The following is an 18930-nucleotide window of genomic DNA, read 5'->3' on the forward strand; positions in this document are numbered from 1 at the left end:
AATGTGTCAATAAACAAGATATAGATTACCATTCCAACATAAAATATGGATATATTCTGACACTTGATACAGGTATTCCTTGTATATTTAGAAATTTTTGTCAATTACAATCTCAATCAAAAATAAAAATATTGAAATGGTGAATTTATTTATTTCAACATTTTCCTAGAAACTTGATAAGTGAGAGATTAACTAAACAATAACAAACACATATTTTTAGTCATTTGGATATTTTACATTGTGACACAAACTGTCAGTATATTTCAGTTCACTCCAAATCTAGGAATACTAATCCAAACAGTAAATTATTCTAATACTTTGATCACCTAAACAGAAGTTATCAAGACAGCAATAAATTCTTTTTTTACGTATAGTAACTTCCATGTGCTGATTTCATCACTGATGTTTTCTCTGTATATTGTAAGCTATGTCTTGTTTTTAATTAAAGATCCAGTTAGTAGCATATGGATCCTCAGTGAAGAAATAATGATAAGATGGAAAACATAAGTGTGAAGTGTTACTCTGAATTTTTTCGCAGTGTAAAAGATCAATTCTTGTATGAAAATTGTCATCTTGCAGGATCAGGTGAATGTAAGTTAGCAGTTTCTATTTCACAATGTTTCTTCTGTGAAAGTCTCCAATATTTCTGCCTCTGGCCATACGCAGTAGCATCCTGTATTGTCTCTGGAAGCTTCTGATTCAAAGACTCTGGCAGAAATGATATTGAAAGTGAAGTAAAAAGCATTGTAGTTCCAAGTATACCAAACATGTAGCGGAGCTCCATTTCTGTTCCCTGAAAAAGAAAAAAAATCATAACTAATATCACTATGTATTAGTATATGACATGACAACAATTTTTTGCTAAGCTGTATGATGCAAAATATATGTGAAATATATTTTAAAATGAAAAAATAGTAAAAATGTTAAAAGCAGAAATCGCTGTGACTCAAAATAGCTAATTCACAAAGTTGGACTTTGATAAGTGCATGTCATAGTTGAGAGAGATGTAAATTTTAAAACTTTTTTTCTCATAACAAAAAGAATATAAATATCCCTGACACTAAAGGGACAATCAAAAAGTTTCCATTTGAAGGCTGTACAATCCACAACTGGAATGCTAATCAGGTGAAAGCACCAAAGCTTTGCGGCAATCAGCCCACCAACAGACCAGATTGAAGATACCCACTTGGTTCAATTTTGTGTCCTGCTGCATGAAGATGTTTGTAACTGCCTGTTGCACATCCTCGTGTGGCTGGAATTGTCGACCCTTAAAGGCCTTTTCTAAGGGACCCAAGGCATGATAATCACATGGAGAGAGATCAGGGCTATAGGGTGGGTGCTCTCATGAATTAGCAGCATGCCTTGGTGCAACATTCCATAATAGTGGTTTCTGACAGGCATGTTGTCTACACAGATTCTTCATTCTCTGATGGATGGCTACTGACGTTTGTTCTTTGCCAGCCAAGAAAAGAATAACAGCACATTGGTAATGTTTGGATGCATTTGGTAACACTGTTCATGTTTCTGCATTTACCACAAGCATGCCTGAAAGGCATGACTGCCACAACAATTCCTTGCCTGCAGATGAGAACTTATATACCCACACCAGTATCATGCAAAATTGCGTATACACTGCAGCAACACTCTCAAATGGAAACTTTTGATCAGCCCTTATATATTCTGTCTCTCTGTATTTTTCTTTTGGTTTACAATGGAATAACTTTCAATTAGTACTCTCATTTTTCTACAAACTTAATCAAAATCTCCTTCTCAGAACACAATATGAAAATATCTATTCCTATACAAAATCTTCACTGAGAAAATGTTAATCATGAATCATAAATCTCAGAGACTAATAAAGAAGCAAGTATGTACATCTAGATCAAATTGTGGGAATGGTTTCTTGTATCTTGTGATTAAAGGAAACATTGAAGGGAAGCACTTGAGAATGATTCTCACTTTTTCTGTGGAGTGTGTAACATCATCTTTGTCTACTCCAGTTCAGAAATTAAAATTCCATCCATGTTTATTCCAGTTCAGCAACGTCCAGATATGTCTCTCTTTTCATGATATCTACCCAATGCAATCTCAACCTGATTTCTCCTCTTTTGTCAGCTGTTATTCACAGCAGAACTTCTGTTTATGTGATCAAGACAAGTGAATACTATGTTTAATCTCTCTATACTGTCATCTAGAGAAATTTTTGGCATGAAATGTCCAGCACATGTCATCACTGCCAAAATTGAAATGTGTGAAACTCATACTACCTTTATTCAGAGTTCATTATTTATTAATCTGCATTCTTATAACTTGCTGTTGTTGCTACTCTTTCAGCTTTTTTTCAAACTAGCTGCAGAATCCTGATCATCATAGAAGTTAAGTGCTCACTTTTGCATTCAGCTGGAGGCTATGAATACAGCCCTTGAGCTACCTTAAATTTTTCTCTTATTGAATAAATTTATCATCTGCTTGTTTTGGAGTCACCATCATTTGTGTTCTTAATCTTAACCCTCATATGTCTATTGATTACGTTTCTGATTGGGTGGTGCAGATATCATTAGAACTGTACATAAACATAACAGCTCAACAGAGCATGTTTTAACATATTATGATAATGTTGTCAAAGGAGATGTCATGAAGTGGAAACTCTCACCCTGTTTAAGGGAAATTTTAACACTACAAATTTGTATTAAAACTGAACAAAATAATGAATATAGCAAATGCTATTTTAAAACAAAATTACTGTGCTAAAATAAAGTTTATGACAAGAATCTTGGGAGGCAGTAAGTTGAGCGATTGAAATTAGCAACAAGTGTAACATTTTTTTTATAGATTTTGTAGCTTGACACGTAAACAGTACTATCCTGTTAAGGAGATTGAATATTCATAAAGATATACAGACTTATGATAAAAAATTATAGCAACAAGTATCAAAATCAAACAAGTGAGTTAGTAAAATGGAAAGGAAAGGCTCTATAGTTTGCACAGACAAAATAATTCACTTTTACTTTGAGAGATTTGCAGGCAATATGAACCCCAGAGTCATGAAAATGTGCAAATTACTTTAATTTAGTTTAATTATATGCATGTTCCATAGATCACAGTTGTGATCTCTTGCTATAGTGCAAAAAAAATTCATAAAGTATTAACTGTACTACAAGATTATGGTCAGTATACCCTAGCCCATCTCTAAAGACCTTGTCAATAGGACATTAAATTGTAATCTTAATTCTTTTCTGTTTAAAGAGCTATCTACAAGAGGCTCTAGAGTAGACACCAAATATTACTTCTATTACATCCTTACAATCTTTTGTGCATAAACACTTTCTTTCTTAAAGATGGGTTACTCCAGATGTCTGATATTGTCTATTACATAAAACTTATAGAGTTCAGAAATAAAAGATGATCAAGTTCTTATCATAATGTTACAGCCAAGAATTTAGAATATTTATCAATTCACTCTCATGTTAATTTCAAGGTGTAGTCAGGTCTTGTGCAGTAAAGAATTGAATCTACTGTGTTTTATTTGATAACCAATAATTTATACAGGATGAATCTGAACTCCATCAACGAAATTTTGGAAGTTGCTGAGGGGTATTTTCTGAGTCTTTTGGTAAAAGGATGATCTCTGGTAGCTCATTGCAGACAAATTGCATTTCCTTTGATTTCTTCCCCTAATTTATCTTTGTATCTGTATTGAACTGAAAATATCTGCACAACAGTGCAAATGTCAAAGGTAAGTGCTGTGTTTCGTCTAAAAACGAATTGTTGCATTAAACTGCATTACTTGATGTTGACAACAGTAATGTTCACTTTAGTCTGTGTCTAGGGAGTTTGTTCTCATTTCTGCTTATTTCTGCCTTTGTTTTGTTTTTCCAGCATTGTCAGATGCACTTCAAAACCAATATGCAGCTATACAGGGTGTTTCAAAATGAACATATCGGTTTTAAGGCATTGTAGCATTTATTACGTTCAACTCACAATTGTAAATAACACACCAAATGAAAGAGCATCTCAAACAGTTTTATTTGAATATCTGTGTGCAATGGGAAGAGTATGCAATGACAAAGAGTGACTGAAAAACGTGTTGAATGAGTGCAAGTCTTTCACGCCTAGCCCCAAGAAATATCCCCGCGAAAAGATTATGGGCCTTTCTTTTTTGGTGAATCAACTGTAACTGATGTTTCTTATCTTGATGTGCTAAAGCTTTGGCCTGTGCCTCAATGGGAAGAAGCTGAAGAATACATCTTTATTTGGGAGCAAGGTGGTGCACTGTCTCACTGGCACAACTCAGTACGCGACTAATTAAACGACGTTGTATCCTATGTATCTGACGGAAGGATTGGGTGCAAGGGACTGGTTGACCCAGCATTTTATGCATAACCTCCACATTCACACATGATCTGACATGATCATGTGTATGTGCCTCTGATGCCAGCTGATCTATCCAACTTTAGGAACAGTGTTATTGTAACAGTTACTCCTGACACAGTGATCAAGGTTTCAGTACAACTCACCTATCGACTCAATGTGTGATTGGTATTCACACCAAATAATTGTGAGAAAAACTGTTTGTGTTTCTCTTTCTATCTTGTGGTGTCTCAGTATATTTTAAAATTTCACGAAGCCCACCAGTCTGCCCTAGCAGATGACTCTTCCCTTGCAATTGCACCTGGACAATCTTCTGAGCATCCATGCCATAGTGGACACGTACCAATTGGAATGTCTTTTCCTGCACTACCACAATGTGCTTACCACTGCTTCTGCCCTGAATTCCCATCCATCTGTGAGGCAAGCATTCTTCAACATACGTGAGTGATGAATGGTCGATGCAGCATCCACACAAATGCTTCTCCTTTTGTCTTCTGTTGTGAACCACTGTTAAAATATGTGAATCAATGCTTTTGTTTTGGACCAATGCTTTCTACAAGGGCCTAGGAGTTGCTGTCTTATGATTATTCATGGACAAATTGTGTGAGGTAGCCTTGTACATAGTTTCTGGTAGATAGTTTATGAGAGCATGGCTCCCCAAACAGGACCAGTCACAATCCAGCATTTATGGCTCTTTTATTTTTTTGAGATACTTTGGAGAGCTGCCTTCCAGTTTTTGGAGGGCACAAATTCAACGTCCTGTAACATTTGTACATGTCCTGTATGTCGAACTACTTTGTGCTACCATCGAACACCCTCAAGGACTACCCCTATCAGTTGTAATGCAACTACATATCTCCCTTTGTGCATGATGGTGCATTACCACAGTGACCCCTTTACTTTTATTCATCATTACCCCCAGCCTACGCTAGAGACAAACTTTTAGTGTTTATGTTGAGCTTTCAGAGTTTGTGTAAATCTTAGTGAAGGCTCTCACCTATGAACTTTAAGTGTATGTTCATTCTGTACTAGCTCTGATAAACGGAGAACATTTCTGTGCAAATCACACCTAAATTGTGAACAGATCACATATTACCCTTTTGCTTTTGTTACATTAAATGTATTAGTGTCTACATTGATAAATAGTTTGTGTTGCCAAAACTTTTCCCCTCTGCTTTTTTATTTCTTCACTGAAACATGTGTACCATGTCATTTCCCACCTTTTTCTTCTTTTCCCCTTAATTTCCCTCACCTGACAGCTGTGATGTGCATTGCCAGTGCTGCCACACTGGTGACCTGGACTTCAAGTGCCCCCTTCTACTGTCCCCATTTCTCACATGCACCATGTTTGGTTACTCTTCATGCATTTCTGTGTTGATTCAGAAGCTCCATGTGATGTCAAGTCACTATTTCCACCATGCACCTGCACTCTTGTGAGTGCCAGACATACATCTTTTTCCTCTCCCTCCCAGTCAGATTCATATCACACTCATGTATGACATGCAATCTACATTGCAAAGCCATCCAACGAACTGACCCCAAAATGTTGTCTGTAGGGGAACTTGTTTTGTCCAGTCAGGCCCCTGCATAAATCCTGTCCAAACTGCTGGCTGAGGCATCCAGTTTAAATCAGTTTCTCACTCAGTTTGCAGAAATATTGAGTGCTGCTTTGCCTCAGGTGCAGGTCCCATCACCAACCCACTAGTCAAACAGAGATTCTGCCCACTTCTCTGCACCATAAGACCTGTGACCCATACCTGTGGTTTTTCTCTGCCAAGCTAACCTTTCCTGGGTCCAGAACAATAAGTGACAAAAAGTTCTCCCTTATTATTGCTAAGCTCTATCCTGCTGTCACAGCAGAGAGTCGAACCATCATCACCAGCCCTCTGTAGCCCAACATCTACCGTGTTAGAGAAAAGCAGTTAATAATGCAATTGGCATTGTCCAAATGGCAGTGTTCCTTGGCACTATTTTCTCAGGAGGAGTGTTTCAACATGAGCCCCACCCTGGAGCACCTGCATGCCTTAGCCAAACCCCATGTCTTGCTCAACAAGTTTTATTCCATAACCGGAATTCTTGCTTCCCTGCCACAAATCTGTACAGTGACTGCCATGCACAACCATACAGGTAATGATGCTGCCACCATTATAGCAGACTAAGTGTTCGAGCTGTCGTCCACTCGCTTGCAACTGGCCCCCAGTCCCCTTACCCTTGCCCCCCACTATCTCCTCCAGCCACATCTCACCACCACAGCAACTAGTCCCTCAGCCATCCAGAAGTGCAGTTTGTAATGGTGCCCCAAGAGCCTGCAACTCAGGATGCACAGCCAGACCTCGTGCAAATAATGACATGTCTGAGCAGCAAGAGGAAAATCTTAACTGCTAACTACTGCCCTCACCTGCTCACACCCAAATGTTTCTGCCCCCCAACCTGCACCACTCCTGCATCTCATGTGTCTGTGCCTCCCTCCTCCACAGGGACCTCCAGGGTGCATGTCTGTGCTGGTACCACAACCACTCTGGCAGTGATGCCATCAATATCAGATGGCCACACTCATGGCATTCAAATGCAGCCTGTGGCCAGCAGTAGACACCTGGTTGCTCAGCAATTTCCAGCACCTGTTCATGCATGACCACCATAACCCCATCTCACAAATCACTCCCTCACTGACACTAGCTGGGACCTGTCCATCTTTCCAAGCAAACTCCTGCCCTGGTCCAGACCCCGCCCCCCCCCCCCCCCCCATCCCCTGCCCCCTGCTCCTCTTTCCTCCTAACCACCGCAAACAGTTCCGTCATCACTACAAACAGTCCGTACATGGATCACAGTGATTGCTGCCTATGTCAGGAGTTTCTTTGGACTTTCTCATTGGCTGGTGTTACCAATCCAATCTTCAGCCCAAATTGTATATCCTATTTCAAGGTCTCTCTGCAGAGCCCCCCCCCCCCTCCCCCCAACCCGTTCCCGATCTATTGCTCATCTTGCCCTTAAACAACTTTCTTTCACTGATCCTTCCACCAGTCTCCTTTCCCAAGTCCTGCTCCTCAACTGAGCCCCTCCCCCCTTTCCAACACTGTTCACCGTGAGGTGCAATTCATGACATGGTGCACTACACTGCAATCACTCCCAGCCCACCAGTTCACTCCCACCAAACAAGCACACATTTACACAGGAAGAAATCAAGACTTTGATTGCCACTGGAACTCTCCACCCATCCAAACACCCTTAGTCCTCCACATGTCATCATGTCATTTAGCACCTAAGAAGGACAGGATCTGGAGGCACCATAGGGGTGATTATTGGTGGCTCCATATGAGACCTATCCCCAACCATTATCCCACCCTACTCGTATGCAGCTAAAGTGATGACATTTCCAGCCCCATCATTTTTACTAAGACAGACTATGTGAAACCTTTCACACATCCCATTCACACTGGAGTAGGTCAATAAGACAGCCAATATCCTACCTTTTGGCCTCTTCAAAGTCCCCTTCCTGTCCTTCAGCTCTCCCTAATGCTAAACAAATCTAGCAATATTTCTTAGACAGTGTGCTCTTTGGCACACCAGGCTGTTTTGCCTACCTGCTGGCCGACATTCTTATCTAGTCCACACTACTCCCAAGACATGGCAGAACAATGTGAGCACTTCCAAGGAAATTTTTGGCTGTCTGGAAAGATCAGGTGCCATTCTCAACCTAGAAAAATGCGTTTTCCAGGTGGACATGATTGAATTCTCAGGGCACACCATTTCCACTTCCAGTTCATGATCCACACCTGAGAAAGTCAGCATGATCTCTGAATTTCCACAGCCTATGATGTATAAAGAGCTTCACAGATTCCTTAGCATGGCCATTTTTTTCTTTCTTTTTCATTTTTTTCTTTTTTTGCCTCCTTAGAAATGCAGTCTCTGTTCAGGAACACCTCACTATTGCACTGCCAGGTGAGCCTACAAATGGTAAGAAACCCCTACCATGGAGCCTCCCAGTTTCAAGAGAACTAAGTACAACCTCATCAATGGAGCCCTTCTGGCACACACGTACCGGGCTGCTTCCCTCACAATACATACAGTTACATGATCAACATTTCATAACTTTTTTTAAAGAAAAAAAGATACGCAGATGTGAGTAGGTAGTTTCTACCTACCAACTTTTACGCATTACAGTAATAGAAATTATTCTGCAGAATTGAAGGAGTTGTCAAGAAGTTTCTTTTCATATTTTCTTTGCTCTTTTTCAGACATTTTATATCACTGAGTAAGTGAACAAAATTTTTGTTGCAGCAATGCACATCTTTTTTTTTTTTCTTTTTTTTGCTGAAGAAATTCTTAATGTGGAGTAATGATTGTAATTTTTTCTTCTGGTATTGTAATTATATACATTTTTGTTTCTTTTGAAATGTAATGGATTGCTTACAGCAAACTATCAAAACAGAAAGTGAAGACAATGGCATCTGATAGGACAGATATGGGCACTGTCTTCTGGGCTTTACATGGATGCATTTTCTACATCTACATCTACATGACTACTCTGCAATTCACATTTAAGTGCTTGGGAGAGGGTTCATCGAACCACAATCATACTATCTCTCTACTGTTCCACTCCCAAACAATGAGCGGGAAAAACGAACACCTAAACCTTTCTGTTCGAGCTCTGATTTCTCTTATTTTATTTTGATGATCATTCCTACCTATGTAGGTTGGGCTCAACAAAATATTTTCGCATTCGGAAGAGAAAGTTGGTGACTGAAATTTTGTAAAAAGGTCTCGCCGCAACGAAAAAGTCTATGCTGGAATGACTTCCATCCCAACTCATGTGTCATACCTGCCACACTCTCTCCCGTATAACGTGATAATACAAAACAAGCTGCCCTTTTTTGCACCCTTTCGATGTCCTCCGCCAATCCCACCTGGTAAGGATCCCACACCGCGCAGCAATATTCTAACAGAGGATGAACGAGTGTAGTGTAAGCTGTCTCTTTAGTGGACTTGTTGCATCTTCTAAGTGTCCTGCCAATGAAATGCAACCTTCGGCTCGCCTTCCCGACAATATTATCTATGTGGTCCTTCCAACTGAAGTTGTTCGTAATTTTAACACCCAGGTACTTAGTTGAATTGACAACCTTGAGAATTGTACTATTTATCGAGTAATCGAATTCCAACGGATTTCTTTTGGAACTCATGTGGATCATCTCACACTTTTCGTTATTTAGCGTCAACTGCCACCTGCCACACCATACAGCAATCTTTTCTAAATCGCTTTGCAACTGATACTGGTCTTCGGATGACCTTACTAGATGGTAAATTACAGCATCATCTGCGAACAGTCTAAGAGAACTGCTCAGATTGTCACCCAGGTCATTTATATAGATCAGGAACAGTAGAGGTCCCAGGACGCTTCCCTGGGGAACACCTGATATCACTTCAGTTTTACTCGATGATTTGCCGTCTATTACTACGAACTGCGACCTTCCTGACAGGAAATCACGAATCCAGTCGCACAACTGAGACGATACCCCATAGCTCCGCAGCTTGATTAGAAGTTGCTTATGAGGAACGGTGTCAAAAGCTTTCCGGAAATCTAGAAATATGGAATCAACTTGAGATCCCATGTCGATAGCGGCCATTACTTCGTGCGAATAACGAGCTAGCTGCGTTGCATAAGAGCAATGTTTTCTGAAGCCATGCTGATTACGTGTCAATAGATCGTTCCCTTTGAGTGATTCATAATGTTTGAATTTCAGTATATGCTCCAAAACCCTACTGCAAACCGACGTCAATGATATAGGTCTGTAGTTAAATGGATTACTCCTACTACCCTTCTTGAACACTGGTGCAACCTGCGCAATTTTCCAATCTGTAGATACAGATCTATCGGTGAGCGAGCGGTTGTATATGAGTGCTAAGTAGGGAGCTATAGTATCAGCGTAATCTGAAAGGAACCTAATCGGTATACAATCTGGACCTGGAGACTTGCCCGTATAGAGCGATTTGAGTTGCTTCGCAACCCCTAAGGTATCTACTTCTAAGAAACTCATGCTAGCAGATGTTCGTGTTTCAAATTCTGGAATATTCCATTCGTCTTCCCTGGTGAAGGAATTTCGGAAAACTGCGTTCAATAAATCCACTTTAGCGGCACAGTCGTCGATAACAGTACCATCGGCACTGCGCAGCAAAGGTATTGACTGCGTCCTGCCGCTTGTGTACTTTACATACGACCAGAATTTCTTCGTATTTTCTACCAAATTTCGAGACAATGTTTCGTTGTGGAACCTATTAAAGGCATCTCGCATAGAAGTACGTGCCAAATTTCGTGTGTCTGTAAATTTTAACCCATCTTCGGGATTTTGCGTTCTTCTGAACTTCGCATGCTTTTTCCGTTGCCTCTGCAACAGCGTTCGGACCTTTTTTGTGTACCATGGGGGATCCGTTCCATCTCTTACCAATTTATGAGGTATGAATATCTCAACTGCTGTTGCTACTATATCTTTGAATTTGAGCCACATCTCGTCTACATTCGCATAGTCAGTTCGGAAGGAATGGAAGTTGTCTTTTAGGAAGGCTTATAGTGGCACTTTATCCACTTTTTTAAATAAAATTATTTTGCGTTTGTTTCTGATGGATTTGGAAGAAATGGTATTGAGCCTAGCTACAATGACCTTGTGATCACTAATCCCTGTATCAGTCATGATGCTCTCTATCAGCTCTGGATTGTTTGTGGCTAAGAGGTCAAGTGTGTTTTCGCAACCATTTACAATTCGCGTGGGTTCGTGGACTGCTCGAAATAATTTTCGGAGAAAGCAATTAGGACAATCTCGGAAGACGTTTTCTGCCTACCACTGGTTTTGAACAAGTATTTTTGCCAACATACCGAGGGTAGGTTGAAGTCCCCACCACGTATAACCATATGAGTGGGGTATTTATTTGTTACGAGACTCTAACTTTCTCTGAACTGTTCCGCAACTGTATCATCGGAGTCTGGGGGTCGGTAGGAGGAGCCAATTATTAACTTAATTCGGCTGTTAAGTATAACCTCCACCCATACCAATTCGCACGGAGTATCTACTTCGACTTCACTACAAGATAAACCACTACTGACAGACACAAACACTCCACCACCAATTCTGCCTAATCTATCTTTCCTGAACTCCGTCTGAGACTTCGTAAAAATTTCTGCAGAACTTATTTCAGGCCTTAGCCAGCTTTCTGTACCTATAACGATATCAGCTTCTGTGCTTTCTATTAGTGCTTGAAGCTCAGGGACTTTTCCAGCGCAACTACAACAATTTACAACTATAATTCCGACTGTTCCTTGATCCAAGCACGTCCTGTAATTGCCAAGCACCCTTTGACATTGCAGCCCATCCCGCACTTTTCCGAGCGAGGCCTTCTAACCTGATTGAATTTCTTGAGCCTGGACAAACTATAAATGCTGCCCACTACATCCAGACACTTTTGGAGATATGTTGTGCTTTGTGAATAATATGCTGTGAATATGATCATCCTACAACATGGTAACATGGGTCCTCATACTGCTCATGTCACTGTGAATAAGATCAGGACATTTGGGTTGGAAACTCTTCCATGTCCCTCCCACAGTCCTGTCTTGGCACCCTCTGACTACCATCTTTTTGGATCTGTTAAAGATGTGAGGCCAACACTATGAGATGATCAGACAGCAGTGCATAAGTGTCTTCAGGAAGCTGAAATAGAGTTCAATCATAAGAGTATTTTTCAAAGTTACAGAATGATGGGAAAAACTGTGTGTAAAGAAATGGTGACAATGTTGTAAAGTGAAAGACAGTATGCATACTAAGATAATGTACTTAGTGTATATAAAAAAATAAAGATTAAAAATTTAAAAAAATATTGCTCATTACTTTCAATGTGGCTCTTCTACATGTCTCAGAAACACTAAAAAGAAAGGAAAAAATTCACTGAGGACGTCACAACTCTGGTAAAATATATTTCAGGGGGGAAAAATGTGTCCTTTCAAGAAGGCAGATCTTTTAAATCATTAGAATTTATTATATCTCATGCAGGATGCAGTCATAGGACTATCACCTCTTCTTCTTCTTCTGAAATTAAGCAAATTATGTATTATCCCACAAATAAAAGCTCATCTGAATTTGATGATGTTTCCAATGGAGTACTAAACACTTGTTACTAGTAATAAGTGCTGCCATTCCTAAAATATGTACCTCTATAAGAGAGGTTACAGGGAAGGTGTTAATAGTTACTGACCTGTTTTACTTCTGACATCATTTTCCAAAATGAGCAACAATAATACTTTCAGCAAATTAGAGTTTTGATTTCAGGAGAGTTTCTCAACTGAGAATGCCATTTACAAGTTCAATCACCAAATTTTACAAGCTTTAATGAAAAAAACTAATAACTGTTGGCATTTTCTGTGAGCCATTTAAGCCATTTGACCATGTGAATCACAGTATTCTCCTAGATAAAATGAAATTTTATGGGATTGATGGTATAGGTGATGAATGGATAATGTAATATATAACCGAAAGAATGCAGCTAATTGTACTTAATAATTTAACCAATGTAAGATAAGAAGATTTTTCTGTCTGCGGAGAAATCACATTTCAGATGCAAAAAAACTGTCTTAGGTCTACTGTTTTTTTCTAATATATATAAACAATCTCCTATCTATTACACAGCAAGCAGAATTAGTTCTTTTGGTCAATAGCACCAGTATTGTCTTCTTCTTTCCCTTCAGTGTTTGCCCTGAGTGCCTGCGGGATCTGCTACTTGGGTCCATTATCTCCATTGCACTATATCATGAGCTGTATCTGGGTGGAAGTTCATGCATTTAATGTCTTTATGAATCATATCAGCCCAACATTGCTTAGGTCATCCTTTGGGTCTACTGCTGACGACTTCAAGTGTGTAGCACCAGTATCGTAATCAATGTAAATATACATAAAGCAACAAAATATGTGATTAAGTATTACTAGGTGGTTTTCTGTGAATTATCTCTGTGGCGCCAATGAGGTCAACACCAGTATCGATCTGAGCATCATCTTTGAACCGAGCAAAACATTATCTTTTTGTAGTTCTGCCATCCAGCTCTGTGTAAGCCTTACTTGTATGAAGAGGTGAATAAATGAACTCCTGATTATAAGGTGTTGTCTGGTGTATCTCACCCAAGCATCCACCTCACTGGCAACCCCAACGTGATTCTCTGATCAATTGCGAGTATGTCATACTCCGAGATGACACTGTTTGTGCTCCCTTCCAACCCCCATATACCGGTCCGTACCGAGTCCTCCGGCGCTCAGCCAACACCTATGACATCCAGATAAAAGATTTAGCTTTTACAGTTTCTCTCAACAGACTTAAGACCGCTCATGTCGAGCCCGCTTCTACCCCCCTTCAGGCCACGACCACGCCACTCAGTGTCGTGGCTCACGGCGCTCCGACCACTCGCTCCAAGTCGGACTTACTGACTCAGTCGAGTGACTTCCAGCTCCAATCGTCGAGCTCTCCTTTGACCTCGCCCTCTACCCCTGTCTCACGCACTCCATCGAGTGATCACATGCTCCCCATGTCGAGCTTACCTACGATCACGCCCTCACTGCCAGGCCCTTCTCTGGCTCCTTCGACCTCTCCCCTGTCACCTGCCTTGCCCTGTCAAGGTTTCTCATGCCCCCCAATCTCGAACTTGCCCTCGCACAAGGTGTTTGTGCCTGTCCACCCCGGACATAATCCATGACATCTCTATAATACTACACGATGACACACTGTCCGTCACGTGTTTCCCTTCATCCAGTGCTCATTACACAACCTCTGCCATTCCCTGACACCTGGTGAAATGTGTTCCCATCTTGCACAACGTCGACATGGACATGCTTCGTGTGTTCATCACGCCCACCAGAGACATCATCGTCGTCGCTCTGTTACTCCCACAAACTGAAACTGCCGGCCTACCTGTCGCCGCACAACCAGCACACTCAGTACAATGCCCGGCGCACTTCAACGACTTTCAGGTTCAGTGGCTGGACCTTCCTTCACGACATCTACCCACACAGCCCCCCAACGATGCTGTCGAGCGCTGACCGCGGTCCGACTCCCACGAACCACCCCTGCCAACACCATAGTCAACCCCCCCAGCCTCTCATGAGTACTCCAAACTGCAGGGGGGGGGGGGGGGGGGCTATGTGGTGCTGACACCAGTATCGATCAGTTCATCATCTTTGAACTGAGCAAAACATTATGTTTGTGTAGTTCCGACATCCAGTTCTGTGTAAGCCTTGCTTGTGTGAAGAGGTGAATAAATGAACTCCTGATTATAAGGTGTTGTTTGGTGTATCTCACCCGAGCATCCACCTCATCTTATTCTCCATTTCAAAAAGACAACATATTCAGTTCTGTACATCTCGTGTTACTACACCAATGAATGATAAGTGTAACACATGGTGAGGAAATAATAACTAGGCTAGAAACTTCAATTTTTAGGTGTTTGTATTGATGAGAATTTAAACTGGAGAAAACACATTTTGGAGCTCCTAAAACAGCTAAGTTCATCCAAATTTGCACATTGAATCATTACAAATTTTGTGGAGAAATAAATAAGAAAGTTAATTTATTTAGCATGTTCTCATTCAATAATATTGTGGCAATGACAGAATCTGAGAGTAGAACACAGCTGTTGAAGGAGAAAAGTGATATTGATGACTTTCTTAACCTTTTTTCTCAGTGGTCTTTGTACTTCTATTTAGTTCAGATCTGATCACAATCTGTGATTTGTTTTGCATATACTGCTCAAGTATTAACTCTCCATTACACATGTGATAATTCCTGAGAAGGTTACTTGCATGGATGACAGGTGTCATTCATAACGTAAATGGTGTATCTGGACACTTTCAATGGCATATATGAAGGATTTTAGAAATGTTTTCTTTAGATGTAAATACAATACATTTAAGACACAAATACAGGTAGGTATGCTCTAGGTGATAAATATTTTTGGCAATTGTTAGTAAATGCTGCAGTACCTCTAGAAAGCAGCCAACATATCATTTTCTCTGTGAACACCTCTGACAAGGATACTGTCAAACCTGAGACATCTCAAATGCAACCTTAATCAGTTTTTACTCATGCACAGATAGTGTGATTCAAGATCTCACAACTCTGATAAACTCATTCTAGCACATCTCAGAGAGCCACACATATGTTACATACCAATAAAGTTCTGATCTTTATAACATCAAATTTCTTTAGCATCCCTTTCCCTACAAAAATTTCCACGAATTTGATTGATGTAAATATTAGTACAAGTTGCAATAATGGATGTTATATTTCCATTTAAGTTAGCTTTGTAATATCTATTTCTGTCTTTATTATATAATCTTCATTTTTCAGTCAAGGTAAATACATAACAACATTACGAACTCCTACTCTAACATTGGTATTATATTTATTTCTCCTCACTTTAGCTCTTCTGTCTTTACATAAAAGATCTATGTCCTCTTGAATTACTTCTTCCTGTGATTCAAATTCATGATTTTCTGACACTGCCTACACTGTTCCTGGATCATGACCATTTTCATGCACACAGTATTCATTCTCTGAGTCAGCAATATCATAGTAAGGATCTTCACAACTCAGCTCTTACAGCCATTCATGCCTCCTGCCATATGCCGGGATCTCTGGCTTAGGAGTTTTTATTTTTGACATTATTCCACAAACTAGAAGTATAGAGCATATTTACTTTTTGTAGGTACAGGGTGTTTAAAAAATGACCGGTATATTTGAAACAGCAATAAAAACTAAACGAGCAGCGATAGAAATACACCGTTCATTGCAATATGCTTGGGACAACAGTACATTTTCAGGCGGACAAACTTTCAAAATTACAGTAGTTACAATTTTCAACAACAGATGGCCCTGCAAGTGATGTGAAAGATATAGAAGACAACGTAGTCTGTGGGTGCGCCATTCTGTACGTCGTCTTTCTGCTGTAAGCGTGTGCTGTTCACAACGTGCAAGTGTGCTGTGGACAACATGGTTTATCCCTTAGAACAGAGGATTTTTCTGGTGTTGGAATTCCACTGCCTAGAACACAGTGTTGTTGCAACAAGACGAAGTTTTCAATGGAAGTTAATGTAACCAAAGGACCAAAAAGCGATACAATAAAGGATCTGTTTGAAAAATTTTAACGGACTGGGAACGTGACTGATGAACATGCTGGAAAGGTAGGGCGACCGCGTACGGCAACCACAGAGGGCAACACGCAGCTAGTGCAGCAGGTGATCCAACAGCGGCCTCGGGTTTCCGTTCGCCGTGTTGCAGCTGCAGTCCAAATGATGCCAACGTCCATGTATCATCTCATGCAGCAGAGTTTACACCTCTATCCATACAAAATTCAAAGGCAGCAAACCCTCAGCGCTGCTACCATTGCTGCACGAGAGACATTCGCTAACGATATAGTGCACAGGATTGATGACGGCGATATCCATGTGGGCAGCATTTGGTTTACTGACGAAGCTTATTTTTACCTGGATGGCTTCGTCAATAAACAGAACTGGCACATATGGGGAACCAAAAAGCCCCATGTTGCAGTCCCATCATCCCTGCATCCTCAATAAGTACTGGTCTGGGCCGCCATTTCTTCCAAAGGAATCATTGGCCCATTTTTCAGATCTGAAACGATTACTGCATCATGCTATCTAGACATTCTTCGTGAATTTGTGGCGGTACAAACTGCTTTAGACGACACTGCGAACACCTCGTGGTTTATGCAAGATGGTGCCCAGCCACATCGCACGGCCGACGTCTTTAATTTCCTGAATGAATATTTCGATGATCGTGTGATTGCTTTGGGCTATCTGAAACATACAGGAGGTGGCGTGGATTGGCCTCCCTATTCGCCAGACATGAACCCCTGTGACTTCTTTCTGTGGGGACACTTGAAAGACCAGGTTTACCGCCAGAATCCAGAAACAATTGAACAGCTGAAGCAGTACATCTCATCTGCATGTGAAGCCATTCTGCCAGACACGTTGTCAAAGGTTTCGGGTAATTTCATTCAGAGACTATGCCATATTATTGCTACGCATGGTGGATATGTGGAAAATATCGTACTATAGAGTTTCCCAGACCGCAGCACCATCTGTTGTTGACAATTGTAACTATTGTAATTTCGAAAGTTTGTCTGCCTGAAAATGTACTGTTGTCCCAAGCATATTGCAACAAACGGTGTATTTCTATCGCTGCTCGTTTAGTTTGTATTGCCGTTTCAAATATACCGGTCATTTTTGAAACACCCTGTAAGTATTCTACGTAAAAAGTAAATTACTTGTAATTAGTTTAGAAACACCTACAATTATGAACATGAACATTGTATTGAATCTACAAAAGCAATGAAGTAACAAGCTCCACTTCATTTTAAACTGTAGGAGGAGTGCTCACACGGATGATCAGTGTGCTCCAGGCTACAATAACTTTTCATAAACAATGCAAGTTGCATAACTGAAAGCCAATGATGGCTAAAATTAACTGATGTACTTTTAACAGAAAGATACTGAAAATGGTGCAAACGCAGTCCAGCTCACTCAGACAAAATAGAGTGGGAAAATCATGTGTCATCTGCATGAGCAATAGACGGTTAAATAAATTTCATTTGTTTTTTTGTATAATGCATGCATAGTTCTTACACTGGATCTATGTTCCCACAGTTGGTGACTCAGTGAAGGAGATGAACACTGAGCAGACCATTAAAAGTTAAACAGTGCTGACGACAAAAGACAATGTCATATGGTGACGATTACTTATTGACGTGGACAATGCACATTGTGATATTTCAACTCAATCAGCTCTAAATGACAGAATAGCATATGGATTACTGGTTTCTCAAACACAACATTAGCAACTGTGTAAAAGCTGTTACAATAATATGAAGCATGGTGTTTTACCTGGTATACCCCACCTGCATCAAAAAAGCCCAAGTAGGTAAGAAAAAAACAGGTTCTTTCTTTCTGTAAAATTTGCTTCTTTTTTATGTACAATGTTGTTTGTATGAATGATTCAACAGTTCTTCCACTAAGCAGACTTGGTACTGCTTGTTTAGTTTGACTAAAAACTTGTTGCAGCTATTGAGCTTCTTTTCATTATTCGCAAACCACTGTCGGGTTGTGCCACCCAAGTGAAAGTGCACATCTGCCAAATACATCATGTCATCTCACCTGTCTGTTGTACATGTCAACTCACAGACTCCTTTCAGCCATTTTGTTTGGTCCTGATCAGCATCTCTGGGAAACATGGATAGATGTGGAACATGCAACTGACTTACTGCCATTTTTGAATTCATCTGTTTCCTGAATATAGAGATCTTAGGAATGATTTACTGCTTATATTCCAATTCCTGATTGTGTAGGTGATGACTTTTACATTGCCAAATTGTAGCCATAATGAAGTGATTGTTTTAAGGTAGATGGTATCTCCATCAGACAATGACACATCCAAACAACAATCAAGTCTGCATCTGAGTGCAGCATTGTAAATGAAGTACAACACTTGGTGTGGGAAAGTACATTTATTATTAACACC

General features: G+C 40.3%; 1 protein-coding gene across 1 annotated transcript in view; it reads right to left on the reverse strand.

Moving 5' to 3' along the window:
- Positions 1-365: 365 nt before the first annotated feature.
- LOC126298460 (solute carrier family 22 member 8-like) overlaps positions 366-18930 on the reverse strand; it is a 50734-nt gene continuing 32169 nt past the window's right edge. The window contains exon 4 of the mRNA XM_049989791.1: positions 366-793. Coding sequence (XP_049845748.1) covers positions 569-793 — 225 coding nt within the window. The 3' untranslated portion in view covers positions 366-568. The remainder of the gene's footprint in view (positions 794-18930) is intronic.

The sequence above is a fragment of the Schistocerca gregaria genome, chromosome X (genome assembly GCF_023897955.1).
Source record: "Schistocerca gregaria isolate iqSchGreg1 chromosome X, iqSchGreg1.2, whole genome shotgun sequence".
Classification (NCBI taxonomy): Eukaryota; Metazoa; Arthropoda; class Insecta; order Orthoptera; family Acrididae; genus Schistocerca; species Schistocerca gregaria.